Source organism: Tenebrio molitor, chromosome 3, assembly GCF_963966145.1.
Source record: "Tenebrio molitor chromosome 3, icTenMoli1.1, whole genome shotgun sequence".
Lineage (NCBI taxonomy): Eukaryota > Metazoa > Arthropoda > Insecta > Coleoptera > Tenebrionidae > Tenebrio > Tenebrio molitor.
This window is the reverse complement of record NC_091048.1, coordinates 10952263-10972514: the sequence shown is the minus strand read 5'-3', so window position 1 is coordinate 10972514 and position 20252 is coordinate 10952263. Positions and strand designations below refer to the sequence as shown.

Here is a 20252-nt window from a genome sequence, read left to right as displayed (position 1 = left end):
TTGAATTTCCTAATTTGGAAATTTAGCCTCACGCGGAAAATTGACAAATTGAAATTATCTATATACAGGGTGACTGACGAAAAACCATTGACGCTGTATCTTTCTTATTCTTCATCCGATTTGAATAAATGACACATCAAATGAAATAGTTTGAAAAACACTTCATTATTATCCTATTAGATATTTTTTTCGACATCTATTTTTTGACAGACGATAGCCAACTTTTTTTTTTTCAAATTACACTTTATATATTTTTTTATTCGTTCTTGTTAGAATATTGAATTATAATTGTACAAAAAGTACAGTTTTTCAATGTCACGGATGTGCATTATTTCCATTGTGACTTATGTAAGCGAGTGAGTTTTTGTGACTCTCTATTTTTGTCACACCATGCGTTTTTGTCGTTTTTCTTAGTCAGTCGAATAGCTGCTTTCAAATAAATCAGTTCATTCTCGATAATTAGTTTAATTTAAATATCAAAACCTGCGCTTAAACACACCTAAATCCCATAGGTTATGGGCCCAGGTATCGTGTAATATCTGTAATCGACCGTGAAAGTTAAATTAAGGTACAAAAGTGCCGGTGTGCCAAGTGTAAAACATGGAGAAGATCGACAAAAGAAACATCAAACAATTCAACGGAGAACGCTATAGCATTTGGAAATTTCGAGTAAAGTCGCTATTGCGTGAATTGAATATTCTTCATGCAGTTGAAGATGCAATCCCAGATCTGCCAGACGAACATTGGTTAAAGGCGGACTCCACGGCGAGAGGTGTTATTGTGGACTACTTAAGTGATGCATTCTTGAGTTTCGCGAAAGAGGTACGTTTCGCCAAAACCATTTTTGATCAACTTGATGCTATCTATGAACGACGAAGTTTGGCCACGCAACTTGCAGCAAGAAAACGACTCCTTTCATTAAAACTGGAAGGTGATCAAACGTTGATCGCACATTTTAACACATTCGAAGAAATAATAACGGAATTAACTGCGGCGGGTGCGAAATTAGATGAAATGGACAAAGTATCACATCTTCTGCTAACTCTCCCTTCGACTTATGATGGTCTCATAACAGCATTAGAGACTCTCAACGAAGACAACCTGAATTTAACCTTTGTCAAAAATAGACTTTTAGACTATGAAGTGAAAATTAAAGGTGATAGTGATAATGCGACCAGTACAAAAATTCTGAGTGTTAGTGTTCCGGGATCAAGTGGTTCTAATCAAAACTTTTCCTTTCACAAGAAAAATGCGGGTCATTTCAAATATAAACCACAAAAGGGCTTCAAGAAAAATGGTCATAAAAATAAGTTTAAATCTGGACGTCAATATAAGTGTTCAAACCTAAAATGCGACCATTGTGGACGTACCAATCATATGAAGAAGGATTGTTATTTCTACAAAAGGATGATAGAAAAAGGAGATCGTCCCCGAACAATCCAAAGTATTCAAACCAATGTCGACAGTGCTAATCAAGGTTTTATTTTTATGATTGGAAGCACGGAGTACCAGTCAGAAACAAATGATGACAATCAAATTACATTTATTTTGGATTCCGGGGCCACAGACCACATAATAAATAACGATGGAGTTTTTACTGAATTCCATGAATTATCACCACCAATCAACATTGCCGTCGCCAAGACAAATACTTCCGTCATTGCTACAAAAAGAGGTACTGTAAAAGTGAAGACGAATCTAGGACATCACGGAACGTTGGAAGATGTGCTGTATTGCCCAGACGTCCCCTACAATCTACTTTCCGTTCGTCGGATGCAGGAAAAGGGAATGACGACTATATTTGATGCGGCAGGTGTCACAATAAAAAATGGTGATGTAACCATTTTAACAGGTAAGCCATTTAATGGTTTAACAGCTGTAAAAATTAAAGCGTGTAAAAACATGGTAAATTTAGGAAGTCAATCTGTAATAAATAATAATTACAAAATATGGCATGAACGACTTGGTCATATAAGCAAGCAAAAATTCATTCAATTAAAAACACATAAAATGATAGATGACATTAATCATCTTGAATTAATAAAACCTACAGATAATATCTGTGAAGCTTGCATTTATGGTAAACAGTCTAGACTTCCCTTCGCTAAAGCGAAAGTTAAAAATCATGAAAAGCGCCCCCTTTTTATCATTCACACCGATGTGTGTGGACCAGTTAAACCTAGTACTGTAGATGGCAAAAATTATTTTGTGACATTCATTGATGACTTCACTCATTATACAGTTGTTTATTTAATAACTTATAAATCTGATGTTTTCCCTATGTTTAAAGACTTTGTAGCAAAGTGTGAAGCCCATTTTAATCTAAAGATCGTCAATTTGTATTGCGACAATGGTCGTGAATATTTATCGAATGAATATAAAGATTTTTGTAGCCAAAAGGGCATTACATATCATTTGACTGTTAGTCACACGCCTCAACAAAACGGTATATCTGAAAGGATGAACCGTACCATTACTGAAAGGGCCAGGACCATGGTCATTGCTGCTGACCTAAATAAAGCCCTATGGGGTGAGGCTGTTTTAACAGCAGTAAACCTTATTAATATAAGCCCCACTAAAGCTCTCGAGGCAAATAAAACTCCTTATGAATTGTGGCACAACAAAAAACCAAAAATACAATATTTAAGAGTCTTTGGGTCAACCGTATATGTTCATAATAAAATCAGAAAAAGTAAATTTGATCAAAAATCTTTTAAGGGCATATTAGTTGGATATGCACCTAACGGTTATAAAATATGGGACCCTAGTAATCAAAAATTCCTAATCGCTAGAGATCTAATATTTGACGAGATAAATTTTAAAATCTCGAGACCTTTATTGCAGATGGACGAAACTCTGAAAACTGCAGAGTCTAAAACTGTTATTAAATCTGACAATCATAAAGCAGATAAAACAGTAAATAATTATGTGCCATTTAAGACTGTTAAAACTGATTGTGATGAAGCAAGTAACACAGTGGATAAAACTGTGATGTCCGAAAATGATAAATCTGGTACAAATAAAACAGATAAATCATTGGACAAACAAAACAAACTTGCTAGTCATGAAACAGATAAAACAGTGGACAAATCGGTGTCGCATGAAACTGATAAACCTGTGAAAGAAATTAGTGAAACAGATAAATCAGTAACACCAATTAGAAGGAGTGAAAGAATTAAAAATCGTCCTCAACCCTGTTATAATGATGAACTTACTGAAATGCAAACATACTTAAATTGCATGATTACTTTTCATAATACAACAATCCCTAAATCTTACACTGAAATTAAAGAAAGGGAAGATCGCAAACAGTGGGAGGACGCTATAAATGAAGAAATCCAAGCTCTTGAAGTAAATCAAACTTGGACTTTAATCGATAAACCTATTGGTAAAAATATTATCGGTTGTAGATGGGTCTTCACAATTAAAAATGATGCAATGGGAAATCCTATAAAGTACAAAGCTAGATTAGTTGCTAAAGGTTTCAGTCAACAATATTCAATTGACTATAACGAAACTTTTGCACCAGTTGCAAGAATCACCACCTTTAGATTTTTATTAGCATTTGCTAATCAATTTAATTTACAAATGCATCATATGGATGTTAAAACTGCATTTTTAAATGGTACCTTGAAAGAGCACATTTACATGCAAGTACCTGAAGGTGTTAAATGCAATGAAAATCAGGTGTGCAAATTACATAAATCATTGTACGGGCTTAAACAATCTTCAAGATGCTGGTTTGAACTGTTTGATCAAACTTTAAAAGAAAAGGGTTTTCAAAATTCAAAGGTAGATCGCTGTCTGTATATTTTAAATAGGGGTAGTTTAAAAGGCAATATCTATGTGCTGTTGTATGTTGATGATGTACTAATTATTACTTATAATGCTGAAACCATGACTAATTTCAAAGCATTCTTAATGCAACAGTTTCGAATGATAGATTTAAAACAAATTTCATTGTTTCTTGGTATTAGAATTATCCGTTCTGAAAATGAAATTACCCTAGATCAAACTATATTTCTTAAAAATATTTTGATAAAATTTAATATGAGTGATTGTAAACCAGTAGCTACACCTTTGCCTGTACAAATAAATTATGAAGAACTTAACTCGAATATAAGTTATAACGCACCCTGTAAAAATTTAATTGGATGTTTAATGTATGCCATGCTCTGTACACGACCAGATCTTTGTGCAGCAATAAATGTTCTGAGTCGTTTTCAAAGTAAAAATAATAAAGAGCTTTGGCAGTGTTTAAAACGAGTATTGAGATATATAAAAGGGACACTTGACCTCAAATTAGTATATAAAAGGTCTACATATACAAACGTAGTTATTGGCTATGCTGATGCAGATTGGGGAAGTGATTTGAGTGATAGAAAAAGTACAACAGGATATTTGTTTCGTGTTTTTGAATCCTGTACGATTTGTTGGAATACTAAAAAACAAAACTCAGTAGCAACTTCTTCCACTGAAGCCGAATATATGGCATTATATGAAAGTGTAAAAGAAGCAATGTGGCTAAAATCACTTATGAAAAGCATACAGTTTGAAATAAAAGACCCTATAATTATTTTTGAAGATAATAATGGATGCATAAGCATTGCCAATAACCCAACTGATCATAAAAGGACCAAACATATTGATATCAAATATCATTTTATCCGAGAACAAATACAACAAAACACAATAATTTTAAAATATGTTCCAACAGGTCATCAGTTGGCAGACGTTTTTACAAAGTCCCTAGTAGCAGCAAAATTTCTAGAAATTCGACTAACTATTGGAATGGAATAATAATTTTAAGTTACAGTAAGGAAATATTAGTTTTTACTGTCACATTATATTATAGCCTACCATTAGACTTATTTTTATATAAAGTTAATAATTAAATTCAAGGTATCTAGCTCCTGTAATTTTTGAGTGGGAGTGTTAGAATATTGAATTATTATTGTACAAAAAGTACAGTTTTTCAATGTCACGGATGTGCATTATTTCCATTGTGACTTATGTAAGCGAGTGAGTTTTTGTGACTCTCTATTTTTGTCACACCATGCGTTTTTGTCGTTTTTCTTAGTCAGTCGAATAGCTGCTTTCAAATAAATCAGTTCATTCTCGATAATTAGTTTAATTTAAATATCAAAACCTGCGCTTAAACACACCTAAATCCCATAGTTCTTATAAAGAATCTTCTTCTGAATTATCATACATTAAAAGAAAAAACAAAAAATTTATTTTAATTGAAAAAAATTGAAAATCAAAAATCAAGTAATCAAATTTGTAAACAATACAAAATCTATTCTAGTTGCTCAAAATTGACTCAATGCTGTCGATATCTTCTAGAAATGCCCACCTTTGCATTCAGTAAAAAATTTCGGGTTTTTTTCTGACATACTCGCACTATCCTTTTTCTAAACTATTTTTGGGTACCTGGTGGGGTCAAATAAACATTGTCTCGAATGTTTCGAATGAATATAAAGAAATCCAATGGATTCAAATCTGGGGATCTAGCGGGCCATCGAATAGCTCCATGAGGACCCATTCATCGTTCACCAAAATGATTTAAATTATTTAAAAATACAACATTCATGCATGTATTATGTGGTATGGCGCCGTCCTGATGAAACACGACTCTATTGCTATTGGTATCTCATCCATTGGTTATTACGTTTGATAATAAATAATATGATATTATGTTTGATCGAGACTGCTATCAATAAAAAAGGGACCCACTAGTCCATTCTATCTCCAAAAATGCCACACCACACATTAACGCTAAATCGTCTTTGGAAATTTTCTTCCACAGCAACATTATTATGATTATCAAATTGTTTTGACAAATGAATATTCAGAGCTTACTTAGTCATTTCGAGCATTTAGAACAAACTTCTGTCTTGTTTATTTTGGTTACTTGATTTTTAAATTTTGTACATTTACTCTTTAATTTCTTGACTTTTGTTTAATGAATGGGTATAGTTCTTTGCACTTTTATATTCACAAAATTTTCCTTATCCTTCAGTTCGAACATTATAACGAAGACTGAAAAGATTGAAATTTAACAGTGGTATTTTAACTGAAGTGTTCAACTTTTTGAAAATCAAAGTTGAATCTTTCAATGAAATACAAAAAGATTGTGTTCTTGTACTTGATGAAATGGCCATAACACCAGGTAAATATTATGATACGTCCATGAATATGTATTTTGGAGATGTTACTCTTCCCTTACATGCAGGAATAGCAACTCATGTATTAGTATTTATGCTAGCAGGGATTAATAGTAGATGGAAACAGATGGTAGCCTATTATTTCACAGGAAATTCTGTGTCTGGTTCGGTTTTTCAAAATATAATCAACTCAATTTTTGAAAAAGCAGCTGAATTAAAGTTAAATATAATTTCAATTACATCAGACATGGGAGCCTGTAACCAAGCGTTGTGGAAAAAAATGCAAGTGGGTGCAGGCCGACACAAAGTGATAAAAAATTATATTAGCAATCCTACAGATTCTACGAAAACAGTTTATATACAGTGTGGAAACTACTTATGGAATAAATTCAGTAATTTCAAAAGTAATTAAATTTGTCGAAAACGTTGAAACAGGTCAATTTTTATTTCTCATAATGCTTATTTTAATAAGCTTCACTTGTTCATGACGTTATCCATTTTTGAGCTATGACGTCACACTCATTTTTTTTAAATGACAACCCCTACTTTTTTCTTCTCTTTCTGATAGAAATTCATACTAGCTAAACGATGAATGAAAAAAATTGGTACCTTACTTATCAATTTTTTTGAGAAAATGACAAATTTTACTTCAAAAATTTAATTTAATATTCAATTTAAAAATTCTTTTATATGGGTTTATTTAAAATAGAAGATTTATTTGAATAGACCAAACAATTTAGAAGATTTACGGCAGAGAATTCCCGCTGAAATGGAACAAATCAGCCCTAACATTATTGAGCGCAGTGTACAAAGTGTCGGTGAGTGCCAGATAGTTGGCGGGAGGCAATTTCAACATTTGCGTTACATTTTATTGTTAAGCTTAGATGTTTGTTTGTTTTTGTTTGAGGTCAGTTAAAATTTTTACATCAAAATTTAAATAAAATTTTTGAAGTAAAATTGTCATTTTCTCAAAAAAATTGTTATGTAAGATACCAATTTTTCTCATTCATCGTTTAGGTAGTAGAAGGGTCTATCAGAAACAGAAGAAAAAAGTGGGGGTTCCCATTTAAAAAAATTGGTGATGACGTCATAACTCAAAAATGGATGATGTCATGAACAAGTGAAGCAACTTAAAATAAGCACTATGAGAAATAAAAATTGACCGGTTTCAGCGTTTTCTACAAATGTCATTAGTTTCGACATTACTGAATTTATTCCATAAGTAGTTTCCACACTGTATATTGGCAGATGTACCTCATTTATTTAAAAATTTAAAATCAATGCTAGTCACTAATAAAATCATTTGTATTCCAAAGTTTATTCAAGAAAAATACAATTTGCCTACACAAATTATCAATGTCAAACACATATTTGATCTTGTTGAATTTCAAAACAAGTTAGAATTTAAATTGGCTCCGAAATTATCTGAAGCAGATTTACTGCTATCACATTATGACAAAATGAAAGTGTCCAAATCAACACACGTTATAAAGCCATGATGTGAGTTGTGCTTTAAAATTTGTATCACAACATTTGAATAAAAAGGAATACATTACCACCGCCTGGTTTATCGATCAGGTAGAAAAATGGTTTTATTTGATGACATCGAGATCTCCAGTAAATGCAATTAGCAAACATAATATCGAAAAGTACAACGAAACAATTACGTTTTTTAAAGATTTTATGGAACTTATCGATTCCATGGAAGTTGGAATTAAAAAAATTTGGAAACCTTGCCAAACAGGAATTTTAATTTCAACTAAATCAATATTAAATATTCAAAAATACTTAATAGAAAGTCAGAACTATCATTTTGTTTTAACAAGTAGATTTTCTCAAGACTGCCTAGAAAATCTTTTCAGTGTGTTAAGAAGTAAACAAATAGTTCCAAATGCTTTGCAAGTAAAAAAATAATTTAAAACTGATATGTGTTTCGCAATATTTAAACTGTCCAAAAAATTCGAGTTATACCGAAGACGATAGAAATTTTTTATCTAATTTTCTAGATGTTATTGACTTAGAACCAGAACCGACTTATGACCCTGTTGAAAATACCAAATATGGATAGTTTTACAACATTCAACTTAAATTACAGTGAAATAAATTCTCTATATAATATAGCTGGGTACATAATTTCTAGCATCAAAAGAGCATCGAAAACTTGTGATAGTTGCGTTTCCTCACTAGGTAGTCTGCAGCCTATGAAAATGGTGTTTACTAGATTTTCTTATATAAAATGTTACAAAAAAAATACATTATTCTTTTGTAATGAAATTGCCATGGATTTTTTTATTGAAATGGAAAGTATCTTTAGAAAATACAGGGTGACTGACGAAAAACCTTTGACGCTGTATCTTACTTATTCTTCATCCGATTTGAATAAATGACACATCAAATGAAATAGTTCGAAAAGCACTTCATTATCATCCTATTCGATATTTTTTTCGACATCTATTTTTTGACAGACGATAGCCAACTTTTTTTTTTCAAATTACAGTCTATATATTTTTTTATTCGTTCTTATAAAGAATCTTCTTCTGAATATTCATGCATTAAAACAAAAAACAAAAAATGTATTTTAATTGAAAAAAATTTAAAATCAAAAATCAAGTAATCAAATTTGTAAACAATACAAAATCTATCCTAGTTGCTCAAAATTTCTTCAATGCTGTTGCAGACACTGTCGATACCTTCTAGAAATACCCACCTTTGCATTCAGTAAAAAAATTCGGGGTTTTTCCTGACATACTCGCACTATCCATTTTATTAACTCTTTTTGGGTACCTGGTGGGGTCAAATAAACATTGTCTCGAAAGTTTCGAATCAAGATAAAGAAATCCAATGCTCCATGAGCACCCATTCATCGTTCACCAAAATGATTTAAATGATTTAAAAATACAAAATTCATGCGTGCATTACGTGGTATGGCGCCGTCCTGATGAAACACGACTCTAATGGCTAATGAAAGTTGCTTATTTCGTTTGATAATAAATAATATGATATTTTGTTTGATCGAGACTGCTATCAATAAAAAAGTCCATTCTATCTCCAAAAATGCCACACCACACGTTAACACAACTAAATCGTCTTTGGAAATTTTCTTCCACAGCAACATTATTATTATTATTACCAAACTATTTTGACAAATGAATATTCAGAGCTTACTTAGTCATTTCGAGCATTCAGAACAAACTTCTCTTGTTTATTTTGGTCACTTGATTTTTAAATTTTGTACATTTGAGGAGCTTTCATGCAAAAGTAAACAAGTCCACTCCTGGTCCGATTTGAGTTAGAAACGGAATCTCACACTTCTTGGTGAACTCTACAGTACACTAAGATTATTTCCATGCAAAACTTGATAAATCCATGTCAGAAAGATGCCATAAATTCAGATTTTCGAGCAAAAGTGAACAAGTCATTATACAGTGTTTTTAACTAAGGTGTGTCAAGCAAAACTTAACAAGTCCCGTTCCCTATATACGTGGTTGAATAGATTTATCTTGCAAAATGCAACAAGTCCACAACATTATAAATGCATTTTTGAATAAATTATTTTCTGATACGTGCGCTGCCCTCTATGATGTAGCAGAGACACTAAGTTATACTGAAAGAACTGCTTTACCAATTCCACCACATGAAATTTTTCGCCCATTTCTGCAACACATGAAATTTCGCGCTCAAAGTTAGGTTTATGAGGTTAGTGAGGTTATGACTTATGGTTTTATATTCTTGTTGTTGTGTGTTGTTGTGTTAATAATAATTATTAATATTATGGATATAAGTGACGTATCAGTAAATGAGGCTAGCACTGGGTCCAGAAAGAGGCAAAAGAAACCCACTAAAAGAGAACTTCAGCGTCGTGTAAGGTACGTCTTTCACATCATTGTGCAAAACTTGATTAATTGTTATTGTCTATTTTTTAACGAAAGGCATGAACTTCCAAAATTTAATGGCATTAAAAAATGCTCACATAAAGGCAAGCAGTACCAATGTTCAAACGTAACTCCTGCAGAAATTGAGCATTGCCGGAATAGAATATATACCACTGATATATTGTAAATATTTTTTAGTAAGTATGGAAATTAATATCTTACAAATATCAAATTTTGCAGATTCCAAGTGTTTTTTGCGTTGGTTACAAAAGAGTTTGTCAAGGTTTTTTTTTATCGATCACAAATTTGTCAAAATCTCGAGTAATAAGAGTTTCAAAAATTTTAAAGCATGGCGGAATCCCCAAAGAAAATCGGGGTGGTGATCAAGTGTCCCACAAACTTCACAAAAGTAAATCTGAAGTGCGAACATTTTTAAAGGAGTTAAGGGGACAAGAAAGTCATTATGGAAGAAATAAATCGAAGCGAATTTACCTCAATAGCAATCTATCCATTGCAAAACTATATAAAATATACAAATCTGCCCCACAAGATCAGCCTATTAAAAAAGTATCTTTTTCAACATTCCATCGCATTTTTTCAAACAAGTTTAATATAGGATTCAAATCGCCAGCTTCGGATATTTGCAGCCTGTGTCAAAGACTTGGGAATAGCATAAAAAGAGAAAAGGATATTACAAAAAAACAGAACTTTATTATGGAAAAACGTATTCATAATTTGAAAGCTAAAACCTTTTACACATTGATGCGAGAAAATATTCCGGAGACAAAAACTTATTGCTTTGATATGCAGCAAGTTCAGCCACTTCCTAAAACCCCCATCAATGATGCATTTTATTTACGACAAATAAGTTATTATACTTTGTGCATTGTAGGCCAAGATTCAAAAAATCCAAAATTTTATTCCTGGACTGAGGAACAAGCTGGACGGGGGTCAACTGAAGTAGCATCAGGACTTCTCAATTTTTTAAATACCGAATTTGAAAATGCGGATCAAACTATTACGACTATTAGACTTGTTTGTGATGGGTGTGGCGGGCAAAATAAGAATGCTCATACAATTCACGCCTTACACTTTTGGCTGCAAAATACCAAAAGTAAAATAACGACCATCACAGTTATTTTTCCGGTGAGGGGGCAGAACATTCGGCAGAGTTGAAAAAATTCTGAAGAAAGAACCATTTATTAAAACAAAGGAACACTATCACGAACTTTACAATGAAGTGGGAGAAGTTAAAGTTTTGGGTAGGGACTGGAAACTGTATAATGTGAAAGATCTGGAAAATGTATATAAGAAAATTCCAGGAATCAGTGGATTGAAAAAAATTGTGTTGCAAAACCAAATTCAGAAAGGACGGTCAGTAGTTATGTTTCGAGGGCTTAATCACTACAGATTTGAGTCAGAGAGTGAAACGTTCCAAAATTTGACGAAGCGTGGACGCTCCATAACAAATTATAAATTGCAAGAGTTGACTGGGACGTAAATTGCCTCCTCAAAAAATTGACAATTTAAAATCACTGTTGAAGGCTGATTTCAATGATGATTGGGAAGAAGATCCTGATCTACAGTGGTATAAAAATCTTGTAGCCAACAACAATTCCATGGCAAATGCAACAAACGACGAAGTCGAACAGACGACTACTGCGTGCGAGTGCTTGGTTGAAGAGGATCCAGCCATTCATGTTTAATTAACTATCCCACCTCCACCCGGCGGCACGGCAATTTTGCCGGAGTACATACACTATTACGGATATTACTATCAAGTAATAGTGCAGTGCTTATCAACATAATTACCGGCGTCTCGCCTCCGCATTATGACTTTGTTGTGTATTATGTTCTGTGTCAATGTTAAGGAACTTCCTCACGATGTGACATGAGTATAATAATATACCTTTTTGAATTTCAACTACCAATGTGTTATCTAAATCCAGAATTTTTAAATTTTTAAAAAGAGATTGCGGTACTATTCCCGTTGCTGAAATTACAAGTGGTAAAATCGAAATTTTTTCTAAACACCAAAGATTTCTCATAGCAACGGAGAGCTCTAAATATTTATTAATTTTTGTGTTATATGTCTGTGTTATATTATGTGAATTTGGAACAGCTATATCTAAAAGATATGCTTGCTTTTGTTGTTTATTTAAAATTATAATGTCTGGTCTGTTATGCTTAATATGAATGTCAGTTAAAATTGTTCTATCAAAATATAACTTGTAACTGTCATTTTCCAAACAACTTTCTGGTGTATAACTATAATGTGGTTGTGTATTCTTTAATAAATTGAATTTAACAGCTAAATTCATGTGTATAATTTTAGCGAATATATCGTGACGTTTTTTATATTCGCTTTGAGCCAAAACGGTGCAAGAAGAAATGATGTGTTCAATGGTTTCCCCTTCAGTTCCGCAAATCCTACATTTATCAATGATCGATTGTAAACCGCATATGTGTTTTTTATAATTTCTTGTATTTATAACACGATCTTGTATTGCAAATATAAAACCCTCCGTCTCAGGGTGAATATTTGTTTTCTTAAGCCATGCATGAGAGGCCTGAATATTAACTTCTGGTTGTTCCAGTTCTTTAAAGTATCTCCCATGTAAAGACTTCTGTTTTATATTTGCTATTGTGTCAGGTATATTTGGCTTAACAATGTCTGAAATTATATTATCACTTAAATTTAAAGGTGTGTAGCCTTTATCGGCTGAAACCAAAGCATTGAAAAAGGTGTTATCACGAGCTCTATTGAGGAAATAATTTTTTAGTGAAGCAATTTGATTTTTTAGCAGTATTTCTAGATTTGAAAAACCCCTACCACCGTTTTCGCGTGGTAAATTAAATCTTTCAATAGCAGATTTAGGATGGTGTTTACTAAATTTAGTAAAAAGAACTCTAGTTTTAATGTTTATGTTCTGTAAATTAGTTTTGGACCATTTTATAACACCGAAAGAATAGGTCAGTAATGGAACAGCATATGTTTACTAACAATAACTGCTTTAATTAAATTATTACCGTTTAATTTTGATTTTAAAATAGATTTAATTCTTAAATAAAATTGCTTGTCTAAATTTTCTTTTATAATTGAGTGTTGAATATGATTTGATTGATTAATACCTAAATATTTATAAAATTCTCCTCTATTTAAATTTTTAATGATTTCTCCTTCTTGAGTTATATATTCTAAATGTTCGTAATGACCGCGACATATTGATTGCATTTTACACTTATCAATACCAAAGCTCATCCCAATATCATTTGAGAAATTTTCAGTTATTGTTAGTAAAGATAAAATGTGATTCTTTTTTGATGCATAAAGTTTTATGTCATCCATATAAAGAAGGTGATTTAATTTGGATAGTGTGGTATTATTATAATTTATAATAAATTACTAGTCCTGACTATTTTTTAACAAAATTTAAATTACCAAATGCCACAGTTAGTATTTCATATGTGAGAGAATTATTAGACTTAGACAATGAATTAGATTTAAAATTGAGAAAGTTGTCTCAAACCCAGTCATTACGAAAAGATGAGTGTCGGACTTGCACTGCGCCTAATTAATAACGACACAGCTGGATCCCTAAAATATTGTGTGCTACAGAACAGACTTCCCAAAGAACCCCTGGTGACAGCTTGGTTTTTCGAAATTGTTAACAAATGGTTTAATATTGTTACAAGCAGATCCAGAATGACTGCCATTACTAGAGAGTGCAACAATTTTGAAACCAAACAACAATTTCTTCAGGAAATTATAAGTTTATTTTATGGTTTAAAAATTGGGCCTAAAAATGCGTGGAAGCTAGTACAAACCAATGCTATTCAACTTTCTGAGTACTACATAAAAGACAAAGCATTTCATTACGTTTGCTTAGAAAGATTCACGCAAGATGCGTTAGAAAACTTGTTCTCAATGGTGAGATACATTAATCTTACTCCAAGCCCTAGATATTGAAAAATGGCACTAAGATTAATTTGTGTAGCACAGTTTTTTAAACCTAACAAGAAAGGAAATGTTCAAGTAGATGACTGAATTTTTGGTAGATTTTTTTCAAAATTCAGCAGTTTCACTGATAGAAAACGAAGAAGATCCATTTGCAAATGAAACAGAAGCTACAGATTTGGATTATGTTCAACATGCTTGAAAGCTATTAAAACGTCTTCTTCAGATGAAACTACAAATGGTGTAACTACGCTCAAGAAGTGCTGATCAAGCTTGCAAATCTAACAGATAACTTTTCAAAAATAAAGATATTTCAACTGATAAATTGTAGTTTTCTTTTTGGATTCAGGCAATTACCAATCAATCCTATATTTCGGTACATCTTATTAAGATCTCTAATTAATTTAAAAAATGTCAGCAGACAAAGTGGCATATACGCATAACCTAATTTTTTTGACGTTAAAAGATTGCTGTCATTCTAGCAAACACAATTCCCGAAAACTGATGTCTTCCTCGTCGGACTTACGACATTTGCATTTGTTATCTTTGTTCCACAATAAACTCACGCCACGAATGTAATGGCGCTACCTTAACACGAAGTGTGTTGATCTAGTGACCTTAGTTAGGCCAAACAAAATTACCGAATTTACTCGTTGATCCGATCGGGAATTTCCGTTTAAAAAGAAGGTTGATTTGAATATTAATGTCATCAGTAATTTTGAATTTTCTAATGTCTGTCAAGGTTTAGTCAACAAATTCTATAAATTGTTCTACAAAATAAATTACTCCAAACCAGTATTTTGAGATAATTTTTCGCTATCTTTTTATTTGGTAAGTTGTCTTTTTCTTTATAAAAAAGTACGAAAAATGGTTTTTCAGATCGCAATTTTTATTTTATTTATTTGGATATGGGAAAAATTAAACATAAATGCTTTGTAAACAACAAGACCGGCGATAAACAATAAACATTTTAAATTTCCAAAATTAGAAGAACAAAGGAAACGATGGGTAGAAGCTTTAGGTAAATGCTGCACCACTCTTCAAAACAGATACCTACTGCCTTTATTTGCGAGAAGCATTTTAGCAACAATTTCTTTACTCAAAAAACAAAACTCAATAATTACGCCCTGCCGTCGATTTTTCTTCGTGAAGACAAACAAACTTCAATAAACAATGTTAGACCAGCAGAACAAATTGGAAATTCTCCGATTACTGAAAATCCCACTGTAGAGAATCTAATCCTTCCTGTTATGCCCAAGGCCCAAAATAGACACCCAACAAAATCTTCTAGTGTGTTGCAAGTACCTACTTGATTTCAAGAAAGTTAGTAGTCTTACTTCAAAAGGTAGAAACATTTATTACATGAACCGAAATCAGCGAAAAACAATTTCAAAATTAAAAAATCTTTTGCACGATTCTAAAAATATCTCCAGAAATTTTAAAAGTTAACGCAAAATCAAATTATTAAACTAGATCTACCCTGCAATTCAGTTTCACTCGCCTTTTAAACTAGCCCACTCATGCCCAAAAACTTCCAATTTACACACAAACTAGTTTAATGAACTACTAATTTGTTGTATATATTAGAATTTGTATTAAAATGTTTAATACTTAATTATTCGTTTTTTTTTTAATAAGTACATATCAATTTAAATCAAATTGAAAAAATAGGCAACTAGGTATACAGAAACTAGTCAGATATGCAACTTGTTATACATTAGTTTGGCCTAACGTTCGGGCAGCGCCACTTGAGCGCGTCCCCGAAAATGTAATCCCACTTAACAGTCTTAATATAGTTTAATTGTCTGTGGTTAAGTGTACACGTATGAAAGCAAGTAATTATATTATCGTTAAAAGTAAAGGTAAGTGGAACATAATATGTAGAATATATTCATTTTGAGATGCTTTAAGAAGTTGTATATTTGCAAATAGTATAATATATTACTTGTAAATATTTTTGGTATAGGTCACACTTGCCTCAACTTTTTAGAAGTTGTGTTAAGTGTGACCAATTCGCGCGGGAAAGTGTGAACTTACTAATTTTTCGTATTTGTTCATAGATGGTACGCAATTATAAGCGGAAAACGGATAGAGCAAATTATGATAAGGACGTTCTAGATCAAGCAATTTCGCAAGTTAAAGGTGGAACCATGACTTTATATAAAGCATATAAAACATTTAAGATTCCAAAAACTACTTTGTCATTTGAGCGGAAAAAGGGGCATTAAAAGTAAATCTCAAGGAAGACCCACCACTCTACCATTAAAAGAAGAAGAAAATAATGGAAAAGTGGAGTTTTGTAATTTCAAAAAAAGAGTTATTACAAACACATAGTTGCTGAATATGTGGCTAAAAATGAAATCAAAAATTCTTTTAAAGATGGAGTTCCGGGATGACTGGTTTGTGAAGTTTAAGAAAAGACATGGCCTTAGTATAAAAAAGCCACAATCTGTTGAATTTGTCAGAAAAAAAGTGGTAAATCCCTTTGTAATTAATGAGCACTTCAGCCTCCTTAAAACTGTCTTGGATGACCTTAATCTGAGGGACAAACCAAAGTGCATCTGGAATTTAGATGAGACAGCGTTTTGCTTGGACTCATCAAAAACAAATGCAGTTGGCGACAGAGGACGGCCCAGCACTAGGACCTGGCCGAGAAAATACCACAGTTCTGGGTGCCATAAATGCTGGTGGTGGAAAGGCACCTCCACTGGTAATTTTTAGAGGAAAAAATATTTGGAATTCATGGGTTGCTGATGAAAATAAAAGTTTTGAAGGAATGGCTTATGCAGCCAGCCCAAATGGATGGGTCAGTTCAGACATATTTTATAACAATTTTGAAAAGACTTTGATCCCAGCATTGGCGAATGAGAGACCTGTCCTGGTTGTTTATGATGGGCATTCAACCCATGTGCAAATAAAACTTATCCAATTAGCTGTTCAAAATAATAAAATTACCACAACATTCCACGCATCTCCTTCAGCCACTAGATAAATGAAAGACGCATGGGATGAAAAATTAGTCAGATGGAGTCGTCATAATGTGGGCATTAAGATGCCGAAAAGAACACATGCTGAGTACAAAGCTGGAGAGATGTTTCCGTGCAGAACATTCTGAGTGGTTTTCGAAAAGTGGGAATAGTTCCATACGACCCAAAAGTGATTACAGATGATAAATATGATCCTGCAGCATTAGAGAGATCGAAATTACACTTACACAGAGAAAACGAAGGGCAGTTACCAGAACGGGATGACAACGTCACAGGAATTGCTAATGAAGAAGTTGGAAATGCTGTAGAAAAACTAACTTCCTTTGAAGATATTTTGCTTCGAACTGTGCAGCAGTATAGCACAACAGTTAAATAAAAAAAGAAAAGGGTCTGCTTAGGAGCTGAAGTGATAACACAGGCCGAAGTTTTACAAAGAATTCAGAAGGCTGTTGAGTCTAAAAGAACCTCAGCTCCTGGTAGTTCCAAGAGGCAAAGTTCTAAATTGAAAACATTGAAATTTGACGACTCATCTAGTGATGAATCTTTGGAAGAACCTATGTATACCGAAGATAAAGATGACATGGATCCTGAAGACTTTGGCAATGACGAGGACGTTTGTGATACAGAAATTGAAATTGGACGTTGGGTGTTGGTAAAATATCCCACAAAAAAGGCTGTTAAACACTTTGTTGCTCAAGTGTTAGGAAAAGAAGAGGAAGGATGGAATTTGAAATTCACAGAATATAAGCAAGAGAAATTTAAATGGCCTATAGAAATGGATACTGATGTAATGAATGACCAAGACATTATTCGAGTTTTACCAGATCCCATTCTGGGGCGTAGGGGTAATTTTATCTTTAATGTCGATTTTTCTGGGTTCAATTTATAGTCAATAATTTTGTAAGATTTCAATTTATATTAACATTTTAAGTACATGCAAAATTGTTAATTTTCTTTGTATGTTTCCAAATATTGTTTCCTTATATTTAATAATTTCATAACTTCATAACTTATTTGCTATTTAGTTGTAACAAAAACGACAAAATACAAAATAAATTGACTTTTCGCACTTACCTCATTGAAAGCTAATTCTGTTGTATTTTAATACATATATCTTTCATTGTCACACTTGTCCCAAGGTGGTGGGAAAGTGTGACCTAGGCACACAATGATATATTTTATTTTCTTGTTAAACGTCGTTTTCAAATAATGCTTTTATAAGTTTATATCATGAAACAGAAATATTTCCACTACCAAAAAATAAGCAGCAACCTTTTTCGAATTTAGAAGTTATATAGATACATTTAAATGTGAACTAATCAAAAGTTAGGTCGCACTTGCCCTGGTTTACCTTATCAAATATTAGAAATATCCAGTAAACTAGATCAGGCCGGTGTTTCCAAATTAATGGCCGCCAGTGTACATATACATAATATAGCTGGAACGTTATGGATGTGGATTGGGGACTTGTCGTTAAGTTGGCACTACCAGCAAAAGTAACTAAACGCGCCAATAAGGATATTGGAATTTATGACAGATCTCACTAATGTACAGTTCAATTATAAGTTTTAAGCAACCTTGAGTTTGACAATCCATATCCAAAACATTTCGACTATACAGAATTTATTAATATTCTTGCATAACCAATACCTGTATACCATACCACATACATCAACCTACCACCAATTGACCATCTAATTGACTTAAATCCAAACTTATTCTAATTTTTTTTTCTTATCCATGCGAAGGTAAGTATGCAAAAATAATTGAAGACAAGTCTACAAAAATTGTGTGACATCTTCAAAAACCGCAACTTGGGCAAAGGTTTGCGCAGAATATAATGCCCAGTGTGAAACGGGACCCCGTTTGGTGCGGCAGTTAAAAGTGCTTTACGACAATTTGAAGCGATCGAGACGGGAAACTGTTGCAGAAAAACATGTAAGTTATACCTGTGTTTTTGTTTGTACATATTTTGGTTTTATACACTGCCGCTCAAAATATTCCGGACACCTAAATTTTGGAAATTTAAACGACTTAATTTTTTATTTTCATAATTTCAAGTCATGTTATTAATTAACCAGGTCTATTATAGTGTCTTGGGCAAAAAACGTGATGCCTACATTGTGTTTTTAGGAACTTCTTGATTTTAATCAATTTCTCACTTTAGCCCTATTTAAAATTGTTTGCTTATCAAGTTGGTTTTTACTTAAGTTAATGTTTTTTGACAGCTGAATTTCACATGTCAGATTGTATACTCATTTGCATAAGATGCTGCTTGAAATTTCTGCTCAAATTGTTGCTTTAAACAACGATGGCCGAAGTGTGCGATATATTGCACAACATCTTAACATAGCCCGAAGTACTGTGCAAGACACTCTCTCCCGCTTCCGTGAGACAAATGAATTTACCAGAAGGGCCGGATCTGGTCGTAGACGGTCAACAAATGCCCGGGATGACCGTTTTCTCCATCGCTCTATGCTGCGAGACAGGGGACTGCCAGCAAATATTCCTGCTGGACAAATAGCTGCTGCTCGTGGAGTCACAATTTCAGAGCAAACAGTGCGGAGGAGACTTAGAGAAGGAGGTCTGTCTTCGAGATCACCAGCTACAGGCCCTAGACTAACTGCAGCACATCGAAGAGCACGACTAGAGTTTGCACTCCAATATGTGGATTGTGGTGTGAATGCATGGAGAAGCCTTCTCCTCACGGATGAGTCTAGGTTTAGTCCGAGATCACCAAACGGTCGTGAGAAAGTCTGGCGAAGACCTGGGGAGCGATACAGTCAATGCTGCATATCTCCCAGAACTGGATTTAATGGAGGCAGCATTATGGTTTGGGGTTGTATCTCTTTAGACGCTCGCACCGATTTGGTTTTTATTGAGAGCGGCGCAATGACGGCAGATAGGTACATTCTTGAATGTTTAGAACCACATGTGGTTCCCTATGCGCCATTTATCGGAGACTTTTCTCTTAATGGATGATAACACCCGTCCGCACAGAGCTAGAATTGTGGACCAATATTTGGAACAAGTTGGTGTGCAACATCTTCCGTGGCCAGCGTGTAGTCCTGACTTGAATCCCATTGAGCACGTCTGGGATTTTCTTTCCCGAAGAGTCAGACGTCGCCAACCCCGACCAGAGACCTTAAACGACTTAAGAGTGGCGTTGGAGGTAGAATGGGCACAAATAACTCAAGATTACCTGGCCACTGTAATTCAAAGCATGCCTAATCGACTAAGGGAAGTGATTAGAGCTCGTGGTGGCAAC

At 33.3% G+C, this 20252-nt stretch overlaps 1 protein-coding gene across 1 annotated transcript; it reads left to right on the top strand.

Annotated features, from left to right (window-relative positions):
- The first annotated feature begins 600 nt into the window (after nt 1–600).
- On the top strand, nt 601–20133 carry LOC138125858 (uncharacterized). The gene is made up of 4 exons (XM_069041405.1): nt 601–822; nt 2845–3388; nt 17383–17829; nt 20099–20133. Exons 1-4 carry the CDS (start codon nt 601–603, stop codon nt 20131–20133), a joined length of 1248 nt encoding a protein of 415 aa, XP_068897506.1.
- Nucleotides 20134–20252: the final 119 nt, after the last annotated feature.